The sequence below is a fragment of the Pocillopora damicornis genome, chromosome 1, assembly GCF_964200805.1.
Source record: "Pocillopora damicornis chromosome 1, jaPocDami1.2, whole genome shotgun sequence".
In the NCBI taxonomy this organism is placed as follows: Eukaryota; Metazoa; Cnidaria; class Anthozoa; order Scleractinia; family Pocilloporidae; genus Pocillopora; species Pocillopora damicornis.
This window is the reverse complement of record NC_142670.1, coordinates 6,669,214-6,685,378: the sequence shown is the minus strand read 5'-3', so window position 1 is coordinate 6,685,378 and position 16,165 is coordinate 6,669,214. Positions and strand designations below refer to the sequence as shown.

The 16,165-nt window shown below is 35.0% G+C and overlaps 1 protein-coding gene and 1 pseudogene across 8 annotated transcripts in view; one reads left to right on the top strand and one right to left on the bottom strand.

Moving 5' to 3' along the window:
* The window catches only part of LOC149051612 (uncharacterized), a 418,635-nt pseudogene that overhangs the window by 35,579 nt on the left and 366,891 nt on the right, over positions 1-16,165 (bottom strand). The window lies entirely within an intron of this gene.
* Positions 40-8,217, top strand: LOC149051643 (replication factor C subunit 1-like). 7 transcript variants are annotated; one of them, XM_089185936.1, is made up of 10 exons: positions 40-151; positions 1,846-1,879; positions 2,325-2,398; positions 2,643-2,688; positions 3,352-3,439; positions 4,273-4,445; positions 5,043-5,325; positions 6,202-6,381; positions 6,877-7,032; positions 7,432-8,217. In XM_089185936.1, exons 9-10 carry the CDS (start codon positions 6,906-6,908, stop codon positions 7,722-7,724), a joined length of 420 nt encoding a protein of 139 aa, XP_089042062.1. In that variant the 5' UTR covers positions 40-151; positions 1,846-1,879; positions 2,325-2,398; positions 2,643-2,688; positions 3,352-3,439; positions 4,273-4,445; positions 5,043-5,325; positions 6,202-6,381; positions 6,877-6,905; the 3' UTR covers positions 7,725-8,217. The 7 variants fall into 7 exon arrangements, with proteins under 7 accessions (XP_089042062.1, XP_089042081.1, XP_089042069.1 ...); XM_089185955.1 differs by lacking the exon at positions 2,643-2,688 and having other exon boundaries at positions 42-151; XM_089185943.1 differs by lacking the exon at positions 1,846-1,879 and having other exon boundaries at positions 46-151; positions 2,643-3,439.

The following is a 16,165-nucleotide window of genomic DNA, read 5'->3' as shown; positions in this document are numbered from 1 at the left end:
GTCTGGAAGCTAGCTAGGTTGGTGACCGCTGACTGAAGTACAAGAGATTTTCAAAGATGGCCCGCAATGTAGGAGAGTGATGTGAACACATCACTTTACTAATAGTTTGTTAGTCGTTTTGGTTCTCAGCGGCAGAATTTCGCCAAAATTGGTATGTATTGCCATACATGGTAAAATTTCATCTGTCATGAATCTTTTATTTAGCACATGGTAGGTAATTTTACAACAAGTTTTAACCAAGAGTTTCATTCCACTACATATAATTATCTAATCCAAGGTATCTTTCTGGGCTGGAATGTGGGAAATGGTATGGTACTGTGTGTTAACTAACTTTGTAGGTGTAATTTTCAATAGTTTGTCTGAGTATGTCAGGGTAGCTGAGTGAGGCTGATAAGTTACAGTGTTTTGCCTCTTTTATCTTAAACAAGGTCATTAAATGAAGCAATTTTGTCTCATTTCTTAACTCTCAAGATCTGTTTGCTAATTCTCCCCACTTGTTTCTAGACGTTTCCTTGTGCATTTGTTATAGGAATTTTTTGTTAGGTCAAGATAACTTTTTTCATTACCCTTTTGTTGAATATTGTTTAGATATTTTAGGAAGAAGTTACATCATGTTAATTACATCTGGGAGTTTAAGGGTTAAACAGCGTGATGTGATACACTGCTACCTAAATTTCCCTTAAGTTCGAAATATCCAGGACTTAAGCATTCCCTAAAAATTTGTTCAAACTGCAGCTTTCACTTCTGCAAATTTTGACAAGTACTAGTTAATCTTTCATTTAATCAGACTGAAGGGAAAATGAAATTTTTGATTAACTTGAAAGGTGATTGATAAAGAAACATTGAAACTTCACCTTACTCAAACTTTTTTTTCCACAAGCCTGGTGTAACCAATGTGCCAGCAATAAATTTTAGATAAGTTTAATTTCCTGATGACTAGACTGAACTCTTCTATTTACGTGCCATTGCTAGTGGTTTCTAAGTAAAGTATTACAAACATAATACATCAAGAACAGAATGACTAATTACAAGATTGGAAATAACACAGGAAATACAAGTACAGCAGTACTGTAACATGAAATATGTATAACATAGACAATACTAATAATATATGAAACATGGGTCACTAGACGAAAGAGCGATTTACCTGATGATTTTGGAATATGGCTGGCATAACAGTGTACTTGCAATTACCTTTTAACTCAAGCTCACACTTTTTTTATTTGCATGATCCACGTAAAAGTCAAACTTATATGGAGAGTTGCATGGACTGGGGCTTAAGGAGGGGGATTGGTTTCTACACCTGGTGTCTTCTCTTGATTTTCTGAGCTGGAAGAAAATGTATTTTAAGGAAGCTGTGCTCCAAGGAACAACACCCCCCCCCCCCCCTTGATCTTATCCAGTTTTATTGTTAGGTCCAAAGAAGTGAATTTATCTCACATCTGTGGGAATAAAAATATGTAATTGTTAATTTGCTGGTCAGAGTTTATCAAGCAGTGAAGATGATGACATTGCCTGAAAACAAAAACCAAAAATAAATCAGAAGAAGAAGAAGAAAGGAAAAAACATTATTTACTCAGGTTATGTTTTAGGGTGAACACCAACAGTTTCGAAAGGAACAGATGTTGAGACTCTACACAAACTCTTATACCTCAGTCTGTATTAGTTTTAATGGTTTCAATGTACATGTAAGCTAGGTAGTTGTGCTATACAGTTTTCTTGTCACTTCCCACTGCAATTTGCATTATTACGGAAACAGGGTGTAAAAAGATTCACATAATTATACGTACAACATCACAATGATGTCCTGACCCTATTTCTAAATTAATCTTACATCTCTGTTAGATTCTGATGAAGATCCTCTTCCTCCAAAAATCAGGTATGTGATTTGTTTCTTGAATTTTGTTCCCTTCCATACAGTTGTAGTTAATCCTTTAACTCTCAGAAGTGATTCACATGAAACCTCTCCCTATAATAATCTACACATTATTCAGCAAACAGGTAATGAAAATATTTAAACTTATCAGGTAGAAGCCACTATCTTGATCTAGCACCAAGCTCTCATAACTAATTTAGAGGGAAATGTGTAGCAGCTAGAGGGGAGAAATAGCAATCAGATCTTAGGAGGGTTAAACCGTTGGACCCTAGTATCACCCCTGAATCAAGAATCAGGGAAATGGTCACCAACTGTAGAAGCTCTTGATTATTAAACAAATTCTCCTTGTCAGCACCTTAGAAATGCATAGAGAACAGTATAGAGAATATGCATACTGATGTCAAGTTGTATTCAGAACCTGGTTCTCTTTCATTCATGTCTCTTTTAGAAAAGCCACATCAGTAGAGAAGGAGGAAAGTTCAAAAGCTAAGAAAAGTAGAAGACCAATCAGCTTAGACTCAGGTAAGAAAATGATGTCTTATTATTGAGGGTACCCCGTACCTTTTATGTGAAGGGTGATTGGGAGATTTTGTTTTCACAGGAATCATGATTTCAATTTTTTTTTCATGAATTTTGATTAAAGATGACATAATCCTTCCATTTCCATCTGAACAATTTTTTCTTTATTTAAACACAACCCATGAATGAAGAATTAAATGACTCCAATGTGATTAACAAACCATTTTGTTTCCCTGATGAATTTCAGCATATTTCCAAGAGCAAACTCATAGGATCAACAGCTTCATAAACAGGTGAGAAAGAGTGAAGTTTTTAATTTGTGAATTTGGCTAATTAATTCTCTTTTTTTTAATTTCATGTGAATATGAAAGAATTTTGAATATTTTTCATGATGCATGAAAAGGCCATAAATTATATTTTTATGTGACTGAGTTCTACAAAAGGGTTCAGAGGACTCTCCTTATTAATGGAGTAAGTGGTGGAGTTTCAAAGACCAAGATCTGATTGTTAATTCTCCCCTCTAGCTGCTAGATGTTTTTGTGTAAATTAACAATGAGAATTTGTTGTTAAACCATTATTTTAGGGTTTTGTTAAGGTTTATCTTCAGGCTTCCTTTCTACCAATTCCCTCGCATTCAAGAACCAATCATTGAAGCACCTAGCATGACCATATTGGGAAGTGTCAATCACAAGGGTTTCAGCATACTCTGCTTATTGATGGAGTGGGAGGGCTGGATAGGGAAATATTTGGTGTGAGGTGAACTTGTGGTACAGTAAAATGATGTCAGTTTTTTTAACATTATGTGACCTTTAACATTGCTTATGCATTAGCTTGCTAAAGAAAACAAAGCCATCTGCTTCATTCAGGGTTCAGCACACTTACCATTAGACCATTATGCCTCAAATAGAATTTGAATATTGTATCACTTGAGTTATATTTTGATGTGGTTTCTACAGATGAGGAAGTTGTGCCCAGGAAATTAAAAAAGTCTGCCAAACAGTCAGACAATGTAGCTTCTAAAGAGGTCCAGCAAGTTAAAGAGAGGTATCTTTCATCATTCTCTTTCATTATATTTGACATTTCAGCACCAAACCATGGTGTTCATTTAGATCATAAGATATTGCTCTGGAGAAGCATCTGGCTTCTTATAAAAATATCATGCCAAATTTTGTTTCTCTGTTTGTTTGTTTTTTTTTTCCTTCTTCCATCAAGCATTGGGAATGTTAGATCTGTCATAGGACACTGCTCTTATGCCAATACATTTAACCCTTTGACTGCAAAGAATTACAAGCATCTAATTTCTCTTTACAGTATCCCTCCTGAATCAAACATTAATGTGCGTTGACTGCTTTTTTTTTTTGAAAGTATGGTATTTAAATGGTCTTCTTTCACTGGAGTTTCTTTTCAGGGAAAGATGATTTATTAAAACTTAGTGTGCATTGTGTTTGCTTTTCTGGTTTCTCCAAAATTTTAACTTTTGGATAGGCACATGTTACACACAGGTGTCAAGGTTAGGTCACAAGAATAAAGGAAATGATCACCATTTAAGTGTAAGGCCTGGGTATTATAAAAAATATTATAAATTCCAAGATATTAAAATCAGTTCTCTTCACTGTCTGTCACACAAGTGTTGTGAAAATATCTTTGAGAATATGGTGTTCAATCAAGTGATATCCTCTTGTCTGATGATTTTCTTTCTTCTTGTCACATTGCTGCTCAGTTGACTGTGAATTGGTATTATTGCGAGAAATTAGAAAATTGATCACTCTTAAGAGTGCAAATTTTAAGCTTGATCCAGAGCTTTAAGCCTACAAAATGATCATCCCTTAATTCCTTGTTGAACCATCAATCATTTTTTTTGTTTTCATTTCCCACAGAGATCTGACCCAAAGTGAATAGAAAAGAAGAGTATAAAAATGGGAGAGAAAAAGAAGGAAGAGAAAATGGGAATGTCAACCATCACACAACAGAGCAACCATCAAAGAAAAGAAAGGAAGACTTCTCAGAATCAAAGTCTGAGGTTAAAAAGCCTTCCCCTGCAAAGAAAAAGGTTTGTAAGCCTTTTGATTACAATGTATACTTTATTGTTGCAAAATTAATCATTACTATTAATGCTTAATTGGACCAGCTACCCTGATACTGGAATGGATTAGATCTGATATGATTGCATGTGTAAGGTATGTGTCATTAAGCACTTACATAAGTTACTTTTAGATGAAACAGTAACACTTTATGACTAAATTTGGCTTTGTTTAAGATCCAAAAGCTTACTCAAATTTGTTAACTGGTGTTACATTTTGTATATGTAAACCTGTGCTACTAATGACACATTACTAACAATACTTGCAACAAAACATTACTTACAATACTAACACTATTCAAAATACTACCATTACTGTACCTAGAATTAATACAAAAACAGTAACAATAGTGACAAAACTTTTAGGTACATTCTTGGTGATTTTAACTTGGACAATCCAGGAAGATGTTACCACTTTGTCTCCATTTTTCAAAGCACCAGTGTCTTTCACTATCAACATTCCTAATTGGGACAACTCTTGCCTTGTGAGGACAACTCTTTGCTGTTAGAATGTTGGATATACATGTAACTTTTATTCACTTCAAATTTTATCCATGGACTTTTCAGTAAGTACCAAAGACAACTCCTGCTAGCAAATTGGCTGCCAAAGCTGCCACAGTTCCAGAAACTCCAGTTAGAGACTCAAAACCAAGTCCAAAGAAAACTGTTACTCCGCAAAAGGAAAAAAAAGATGTTAGTAAGGAAACTCCAACCCAAGGAACACCAAAAGTTTCAAAATCAGAGGAAGTGATTGAAGTTCCACCCTCATCGGAAAGGGAAAAAATATGATTACCATGGTTTTATGGCAAGCGATGGTCCTAGGGCACTTGGTTCAAAGGAAATCCCTTAGGTAGGTTTCAAAGACCAAGATCTGATTGTTAATTCTCCCCTCTAGCTGCTACACATTTTTGTGTAAATTAATAATAATGAGAGTTTGTTGTTAGATCATTATAACTACATGTACTTGATAAGTTTTAGTATCCTTATTACGTGTTTGCTGGATAAATCTATGGATATTCTCAGGTTGTTAAATTAGTATTATCTCAAGCTCTTTATGGTTTGTTTTCCATCCTTTCAAATTTTAATGAGAGATGCAAGACAAAGGAAGATGAAGATTATTAGAATTAAGGCTTATTTGGAAAAAATCTGTAGATACAGTTTACACGAAAAAATTGTGAAATGCATGCTTTGATTCACCCTTTTACTTCTGAGATGTCAATAGTAATTCTCCTTACTGTCTGTCATACAATTCTTGTAATGTTAGTTTGGAGAATTTGGTCTTGGATCAACTAATAATCCCCTGCTTGATTATTTATTCTCATCACTTGTCTGCATGATATTGTATTGATATTGTAAGGAGAAGTTCTGTCTTGGTCACTCATGGGAGTTAAAGGGTTAAACAAAAAAATGTATTTTATCCTTTTACTCTCAGTTGATGTTCAAATGTTGGTTCAATGTCAGTATCTGAGAAACTGCCTACCTACCCCTCCCCTAATCCAACATTAACCCTTGTTATCAGCTGATGGTTTTTTGGGTTAGGGGAGGGGTGGGTGCACAGATGTTGACATTGATCCCAAATGTTTATAGTGTATCTACTGAGTTTTTTTCATTTTTCACCATTTATAACTTTTCAGTTTGGACAGTGTTAAGAGGCCTTCAAGGGAAGAATTAATTATTTGTCTGCATATCTTGAAATCATGCACGCACTCGATAATTTAATTTTTAGGGAGCGGAAAACTGTTTGGATGGACTGATATTTGTTAGTAGAGGAGGTTTGGAAAGTGTTGAGAGAGAAGAGGCTGCTGATTTGATTAAAAGATATGGTGGAAAAGTTACCCAATCAGTGAGCAAGAAAACAAGTTATGTCATTGTGGGACGGGATCCTGGAGAGCATAAATTTTTTAAGGTACATTGTAATACACAGATCAAAAAAGGAAAGACAAAAAACAAAAACATGAACACCAACATATAGGTTGCACCTTTTTCCCTAAATTTTTGCACAAATGTGGGGTGCAGCTTACTGCAAAAATACTAGGGAAACTTGCCACAAATTTGCATAAATTAACTCAATTAATTGACAATTCAGAAGTCTGTATAGCAAACTGACAAGAACTAAAAAATTTACAAGGGAAGAAATTAATTACTTCTTCTGCAAGTTTGTTGGCTTCTAAACGAGATGTTCTTTTTCATAGGCATAGGCTTATATTTCATGCTGAAGAGGTCATTTAACATTGCTTTGTTTAGAGACCCTTTAACTGATTTAAGGTTGCCTCTACTTCCTTGAACAGCTAAATATTACTGGACCTTGAACAGCTAAATATTACTGGAAAAGGAAACTATGCTTTCTTTGTTGTTGTTGCTCTTTTTTTTTCTTTTTCCGACTTTGATTCTTTTCTGTTAGGCTAAGGCAATGTGGAACATCACAAATAGATGAAGATGGTCTGTCTGAGCTTGTCAGAACAAAACCAGGCAATAACACCAGCTATGAACCACCAAGGGAAGAAGGAGAAAGCTGAACCAGTGGAGTCCCTCAGCCAGAGAAGAGATCAGTTTGAAGGTGATATGTCACAACTGAGTGAAAGATCTATGTCGTATCCAACAACACAAACACTATCATCATCACCTACACTGAAAGGAGGGTGTTTCAAACCTTTCCAACAATTAGCACAAGAGCATGACTTCACAGTAAATTTAATTCACACTTCAGCTGAATGCCTTAAATTTCCTCACCAGTGAGCATCCTACATGTATCCTACTTGTGTGCATCCAAGTGCATTTGTACAACTTACTGATGACATAAATACATGTTTCCTAATTCCCACATTTAGAGATACAATTTTTTAAACAGCTGTAACTTATGAACTTTGATGAATTTATTTCACTCGACAGTCGCTTATACATGTAATTAGTATATTAGTAATGGAATCACAATTTTAAACATTTTTATTTTGCACAGCTTTCTTTTTCAACAAAGACCCAAGAGTTGGTAAAACAATAACAGCAACACTGGTTTGTGAAGAGCTTGGTTTTACGTACATTGAAATGAATGCCAGTGACACACGGAGCAAAAAGACTTTGGAAGAACACATTTCTCAGTCACTGAGCAATAAAACCATGGATGGCCTTCTGACAGGTTGTCAAATTTCTGTAACATTTGGAATGACTTTGATATTATTAAAGATGCTTCATTCATTCTCCTGTCCTACTAAACTGACTTTCAAGTTAATTTGTTATTATCAACTGAGTTAGTAACGTAAATAACAGCTCTATTGGTCAACTTTTCCAACAAAACTTATGAAGTTTCCAAGCCGACAAGTCGCCCTCATCATCAATAAGAAAATTTCCTTCACTATGCTTTCGGTATGTGAGTGTTCCTCTTGCGGTGTAGAACACCTAAGTAACACATGAGGTCTCGTTAGTTTTGGTTATATAATAAGTGAATAACCCACATCTTTTACTCACCCGAGTTCCACGTGTGTACTGTAAGTTCAGGAGCGGTTTTTTTTTTTTTTCCGCTTTGATTTGCGGCGCATACGCAAAGCCTTCAGTTTGGTCATGGTTTCTAATATGTACTTATAGACAACGGAAGTATGCTCTTTCTCCCCAGTCCTTTCAGCGCCCTTTGATCAACCTAAGCAGGCGATGGTTTAACGACTATCACATCAGCAAAAAGAGACAAAATAAAAAAGTAGGATGTTTATGTCATTGTGCTACACTCCGGATCAATGGAAATAAAAAGTTAAAAAATGTAATATGAGGCCCAGTCTTCACTTGGCGTATAAATAGTGAAACAGCATCGCTACAAAATAGAATCATGGATCGCGAAATAAACAATGATACACGATTTTCTGTTTCGAGTTCGATGAGCTCATATTCAGCTTCTTCGATACTGCTGGTGTTACCAAGTGCACCGTTTTGTTACACACTTGTGGGGCAAATCATATTTTCACAGGAGTTAAGGTGAGGACAGAATAAGTTAATAGCGACCTAATGCAGTGAATGAGTTATATAAACGGGTATTGAGTAAAGATACAAATATAAATAATTTAAAACATGAGACAAAAGAATGAAAGAAATATCGATCTTGTTTACTCGTCACGAACGCAGGATCGAATCTTAGACCATCGGATTTTGCGATCTGAAGTTCACCCACATAGCTATATATTTCTCGTTACTGAGCCGCGACATACAGTGGATACATGAAGGATCATCCTGCATACTTCTTAGATCATTAATGTCGAAAGTTTCATGTCTTCAAATACATAATGATAGAAAGGAAATTTTAAGCTCTTTCGTGACGAAGGAAAAAATCATTTGTAACCGACGACCGAAAAAAAAACCCTACTCGTCAGATCAGGTTAAACGACAGATTAAATATCAATGCTAACATGTGGAGAAACATACCAGACCTTGAAGTAGCTTATTTATCTTCCCATGAGGGGTCTATGACGCTGCAGCATTTCTGATTCCAGTATCATGTGCGTCACTTGTCTGTACGAACTGTTATACAATTATTTATGGTCTCGCTTACTGCATCCAAACTCAGCAAAGAATTCTGGAGCTCAAAGAGACAGAGCTAAGGCCTCAGATTTCTCTCACAAATTAAAGACAACTGTTTCAGTAACAGTTTATTCATAAAATTCTTGTAGGATAAATTGAGGGTTTCTGTAAACAAAGATGCATGGAGCACATAGATTTAAAAAATTTTTAATATCTTCCTCAGATATTTCTTTAAGAAGAATACTTATGGTATTCGCTTTAATTCTTTCCAAGACGCGAAACGATTTAAATATGCTTTTTTCTAGATACAAAGAGAAGTCAAGTATTTTCGTTGGAAAAGAACTTTATTGGAGTTAAATTTATTACAAGTATTCTTGAGGTGAGGAAACATAATAATCGAAAGACGAGAAAATTGGAAAAAAAATCTACATATATATATTATTGATGTGATTTCTTTAGCTTTGTATCTCCCTCTGGTGATTTCACTTGACACCTACGCTTTTCACTGCACTGAAAAAATAATTAGTGCAGAACTGGCAGGAGTTATTTACAAGAAAAAAGCTTACCATTATTATTTTTAGAAACTTTATGAAGTCGTCTCGGTGAGAGCGGAAAATGAAAATTTGAGAGAATTTTAACGCTAATGGGAAGATGACCAAAAACAAATTTGTATCATATTGAACGAGGGACATATCGAGTTGATCACTTGAAGAGAAATTGCATTGGTACAATATAATTCACGCTGTGGATTCATCCTTATCGATTCAGTTATGACAGAGTGTAACATGTCCTTCCCTAAGAAGAAAAGGGGTTTTGCGGATTGCGAGTGTTTTGCACTAAAAGGGAAAGAGCTGAATTTAAATTACAGAATTAATTAATCGCCATGGAGAAACATGTAAACAAGTAATAATCATCAAAAGAACAAAAAAAACAAACAAACAAAAAAACAAGCGCAATAACTTTCTTAAAGAAGAACAGCAATTTTGATCACGAAGCTGAGTATTAGATGAGGTTAGATCTTTCAAACTCGTCAATATGTTACCATTATTTTTTAATCGAAATTGTTTTTAAGCAAAACGTTATTCTCAATATTTTGAGGCGTGTAGAATTAACAAATGAAATCGTTTAGAGATCAGAGGGATTCAGAGGATCAATTTTCATTGTGCAACTGATTAGAGCTGTAGAGCTCATGTTATTTATAATGAAAGATGGCAGTCTTATTTTTCTTGCGGCTGACAACAATCAACTTTAATACAGTCGAATTTTCTCGGTTTATTGTTGTCAGATGCAGAAATGTTTCATTGGTTATTCTCATTTGACTCGTGGTTCAGTAGTTTGCACGCGATGCATTTTCCTAAAGCCTTAAACTCCTGCAAGTGATATAACTTGTAACTTATTCTTGTAATATCAATACATTATCCAGCAAACAGGCAATGAGAATACTCAAAGTTTTATCAGGTCGAATTCGTTCTCTTTTAACTAACACTGAATTTCCGCATCTACTTTGAAAAGAAACATGTAGCAGCTAGAGGAGAGAATTAACAATTAGATCACGGGAGTTAAAGATTTAATTATACGTGATCTTTATGCGGCAGAAGCACGTGATGAGTATGTGACAGAGCTACATAACGTGCAGTATATAATTATAGATCTTGTCAATGTCAAAACCAGCAAATATCTTTCGAAAACAAACGAAGTTTGAAACAAAGCTCGAGGTTGAAAAAAAAAAACATACACAATTCCTACGTTTCTTTTGACATCGTAACATTCGCGATATATGGTAAGAATAACGGTAATATGGTTATCGGTGAAATACCAGAATTTTTTCAGTTTCCAAGACGTGACATATGCATATCCACCGCACGCTGTAAATGTACCATTTATGTCTTCACATATAAAAGTATCAAAGTCGTCATTAGAACCGAATTTATCAACATGACAGTTTTACTTTCCATGTAGGCTTTTCTTTATGGTTTTATAAGAAGTTTTTGTATTACAATGTCCGAAATTGAATTGGTTTTCCGATGACCTAGGCGTCGGTGCAACGGATCTCTATTTTCGATGCTCCTATTTAAAAAATTGTATTTGATGCAAGTTTTCAATCAATATCTTTAAATAAAAAGAATGATACATGTCCAATTTTGGATATGAAGACATCCGCTTGAATTGAATTATCTATTTGAAGGTGTAAAAGATGTCATGAACATTCGATGGTAAAATTCGTATCCACGCACGATTATTTAATAACCCCTAGATGCGTTTCCATTCCTGAACAAGCGTGAGCCTAAGAAGGCTGTACATCGGCCAATTTCTCTCACTGCATTTTAAGGACCGAGACGAAGAATTCCTCAGCAAAAGATTGAAGGATATATTACATGATAACAAAATATTTTCCTGCACCATGGAATTACCAAATGAATCTACTAGTCTCGTTGTGATTTTGTTTTGTTTTGTTTTGTTTTCATTTGGGACGAATCCGTGACCTCATGTGTAAACCAAAAATACCGGAAAAGCTTTTATTCATATGACAAAAATAAGCTGTTTAGTTACGACAAAGTATCAAGGTCGTCATTAGTACCGAATTTATCAACATGACAGTTTTACTTTCCATGTAGACTTTTTTTTTATCTTTTTTTTGTTTGTTTTTTTTTAGGTGAAGCTGAATAAAATTTTTTTTAAGGAAATACTTCTTGTAATAAGAAATTTTTGTATTGCAATGTCCGAAATTGAATTGGTTTTCCGACGAGCTGAGCGTCGGTGCAGCGGATCTCTATTTTCGATGCTCCTATTTAAAAAATTGTATTGGATGCAAATTTTTAAAATAAACTGTTTAGCTACGACATTATACGAGGTATTCAATAGGCTATAAGCATTTCTTTTTCTTCTCCTTTTTTGGGGAATAAACGAGGGAATCAAAAGAAAACACATGTTGCACTCTTGGGTGGCCGATCAGAATGAGAACACAGGTTTTCTTGCTCGCTCGTGGGTCCCACCACAACGTAGAAATGGCACAGAAATTAGGTAAACGTGTCAACGATTTCTTGATCATTTATGAAAACGAAACCTCGTCAATGACACGATTAATTATTCTGGTTTTTTAAACGCTTTGGAACATCGATGGTGAATAAATTTTCGTCTTCAAATATTCGAACTACGTGTCTTCAAGGTGGTTAGTAATATAATTTCTAACTGGTTATCTGTCAGAGTTCAGTTTTAGTAGATAAACCTATTAACGCGATGACGGATAAAGTGGGCACGATGTTTGAGTGTTTACATCGTGCGTTGGAAAATAAAAATTTGGGCTCAGTAAATACTGATACTGGAGCAAAATTCTGTTCTATGGGGATTGAACCCTCGACCTCCTGCAAGGCAGTCCGGCGCCCTGCAACCCAAGCAGGCAGTGGTGTAACGATTATCACATCGACAAAAAAATTAAAAAGTAGGATGTTTATTTCATTGTGCTATATTCGGGATTAGAGAAAAAGAAAACCTAAAAGATCTTGTATGAGACCCAGACTTTACTTGGCGTATAAATAGTGAAAAAGCATAGCTACAAAATAGAATCATGGATCACGAAATAAACAATGATACACGATCTTCTGTTTCGAATTTGATTAGCTCATATTCAGTTTCTTCAATACTGCTGGTGTTACCAAGTGCACCATTTTGTTAAACACTTTTGGGGCAAATCACATTTTCATAGGAGTTAAGGTGAGGACAGAATAAGTTAATAGCGACTTAATGCAGTGAATGAGATAAACCGATATTGACTAAAGATACAAATATAAATAATTTAAAACATGAGGCAAAAGAATGAAAGAAATACCGAGCTTGTTTACTCGCCACGAACGCAGGATCGAATCTTAGACCATCGGATTTTACGATCTGAAGCTCTCACATATAACTATAGATTTCTCGTTAATGAGCCATGACATGCAATGGATACATAAAGGATCATCCTGCATACTGCTTAGATCATCAATGTCGAAAGTTTCATGTCTTCAAATACATAAGGATAGAAAGGAAATTTCAAGCTCTTTCGTGACAAAGGAAAAAATCATTTTTAACCGACGACCGAGAATAAAAAACCCTATCTGTCAGATCAGGTTAAACGACAGATTAAATATCAATGCTGAGCTTATTTATCTTCTCATGAGGGGTCTATGACGCTGCAGCATTTTTGATTCCAGTATCATGTAGGTCTCTTGTCTGTAAGAACTGTTGTACAATTATTTATGGTCTCGCTTACTGCATCCAAACTCAGCAAAGAATTCTGGAGCTCAAAGAGACAGAGAACTACGGCCTCAGATTTCTCCTCCAACTTAAAGGCAACTGGTTCAGAAACAATTTATTCATAAAATTTCAGTAGGATACACTGAGGGTTTCTGTACACGAAGATGCATGGAGTACACAGATTTAAAAAATTTTGAATATCTCCCTCGGATATTTCTTTAAGAAGAGTACTTATGGTATTAGCTTTAATTCTTTCCAAGACGTGAAACGATTTAAATATGCTTTTCTCTAGATACAACGAGAAGTCAAGTATTTTTTTTCGAAAAGAACTTTATCGGAGTTAAATTTATTGAAAGTATTTTTGAGGTGAGGAAAGATAGTGAAGAAATATGTTGCATATTATAATCGAAAGACGAGAAAATTGGAAAAAATTTACATAAAGAATACATATTATTGATGTGATTTCTTTAGCTTTGTATCCCCCTTTGGTGATTTCACTGGACACCTACGCTTTTGACTGCACAAATATTTAGTGCAGAATTGGCGGGATTTATTTACAAGAAAAAGGCTAACCGTTATTATTTTTAGAAACTTTATGAAGTTGTTACGGTGAGAGCGGAAAATGAAAATTTGAGAGAACTGTAACGCTAATGGGAAGATGACCAAAAACAAATGTGTATCATATTGAACGAGGGATATATTGAGTTGATCACTTGAAGAGAAATTGCATTGGTACAATATAACTCACGGTGTGAATTCATGCTTATCGATTTATGCTTATCGATTCAGTTATGGCAGAGTGTAACATGTCCTGCTCTAAGAAGAAAGGGGGTTTTGCGGATTGCAAGTGTTTTGCATTAAAAGAAAAAGAGCTGAATTTAAATCACATAATTAATTAATCGCCATCGAGAAACATGTAAACAAGTAATAATCATAAAAAAAATAAAAAACAAAAAAACAAGCGCAATAACTTTCTTAAAGAAGAACAGCAAGTTTGATCACGAAACTGGGCATTAGATGAGGTTATATCTTTCAAACTCGTGAATATGTTACCTTCATTTTTTCATCGAAATTATTGTAAAGCAAAACGTTATTCTCGATATTTTGAGGCATGCAGAATTACCAAATGACATCGTTTAGAGATCAGAGGGATTCAGAGGATAGCAATTTAACAGATACAAATCAATTTTCATTCTGCAACCGATTAGAGCGGTAGAGCTCATGTTATTTATAATGAAAGATCGCAATCTTATTTTTCTTGCGGCTGACAACAATCAAGTTTAATTTCAGTCGAACTTTTTCAGTTTACTGTCCTCAGATGCGGAAATGTTTCATTGATTTCTCTCATTTGACTCGTGGTTTAATAGCTTGCACGCGATACAATTTCCTAAATCCTAAAACTCCTGGAAGTGATATAATTTGTAACTTACCCCTGTAATATCAATACATTATCCAGCAAACAGGCAATGAGAATACACAAAGTTTTATTAGGTAGAATTCGTTGTCTTTTAACTAACAACAAATTTCCGTGTCTACTTTGAAAGGAAACATGAAGCAGCTAGAGGGGAGAATTAACAGTTAGATCACGGGAGTTAAAGGTTTAACTGTACGTGATGATTTTGCGGCGGAAGCGCGTGATGAGCATGTGACAAAGCTAGATAACGTGCTGTATATAATTATAGCTCTCGTCAATATCAAAACCAGCAAATATCTCTCGGAAACAAACGAAGTTTGAAACAAAGCTCGAGGTTGAAAAAAAAAATACACAATTCGTACGTTTCTTTTGATATTGTAACATTTCCGGTAGATGATAAGAATAACGGTAATATGGTTGTCGGCGAAATACTAGAATTTTTTCACTTTCCAAAACGTGACATCTCCACCGCACGCTGTAAATGTACCATTTATATCTTCACATCTAAAAGTATCAAGGTCATCATTAGAACCGAATTTATCAACATGACAATGTCACTTTCCATGTAGGCTTTTTTTATGGTTTTTTTTTACCTGAAGCTGAATACAATTCTTTTTTAAGGAAATACTTCTTGTAATAAGAAATTTTTGTATTGCACCGTCGGAAATTGAATTGGTTTTCCGACGAGCTGAGCGTCGGTGCAGCGGATCTCTATTTTCGATGTTCCTATTTAAAATATTGTATTTGATGCAAACTTTCAATCAATATCTTTTAAATAAAAAGGATGATACATGTCCACTTTTGGATACGAACATATATGCTTGAATTGAATTATCTATTTGAACGAGGAAAAGATGTCATGTACACTCGATGGTAAAATTCGTATCCACGCGCGATTATCTTATACCTACTATATGCGTTTGCATTCCTGAACAAGTGTGACGCTAAGAAGGCTGTACATCGGCCAATTTCTCTCACTACATTTTAAGGACCGAAACGAAGACTTCCTCAGCAAAGGATTGAAGGATATATTACATGATAACAAAATATTGTCATGCACCATGGAATTATCAAATGAATCTGCTAGTCTTGTTGTGATTTTTGTTTGTTTTGTTTTGTTTTCATTTGGAACGAATCTGTGACTTCATGTTTTAACCAAAAATACCAGAAAAGCTTTTATTCATATGACAAAAATAAACTGTTTAGTTAAGACTTTATACGAGGTATTCAACAAGCTAAAAGCATTTTTTTTCCTTTTTTGGGAATCAACGAGGGAATCAAAAGAAAACACATTTTGCACGCTTTGGTTGCCGATCAGAGCACAGGTTTTCTTGCTCGCTCGCGGGTCCCACCACAACATATAAATAGCAGAGAAATCGGGAGAACGTGTCAACAAAAGTGAAAAATTCAACACCAGAATCACGATGACTACGATTTCTTGATCCCGTATGAAAACGAAACCTCGTCAACGACACAACTAGTTATTCTGGTTTTTTAAACGCTTTGGAACATCAATCCACCTCCTTACGAAACTTGACACGGT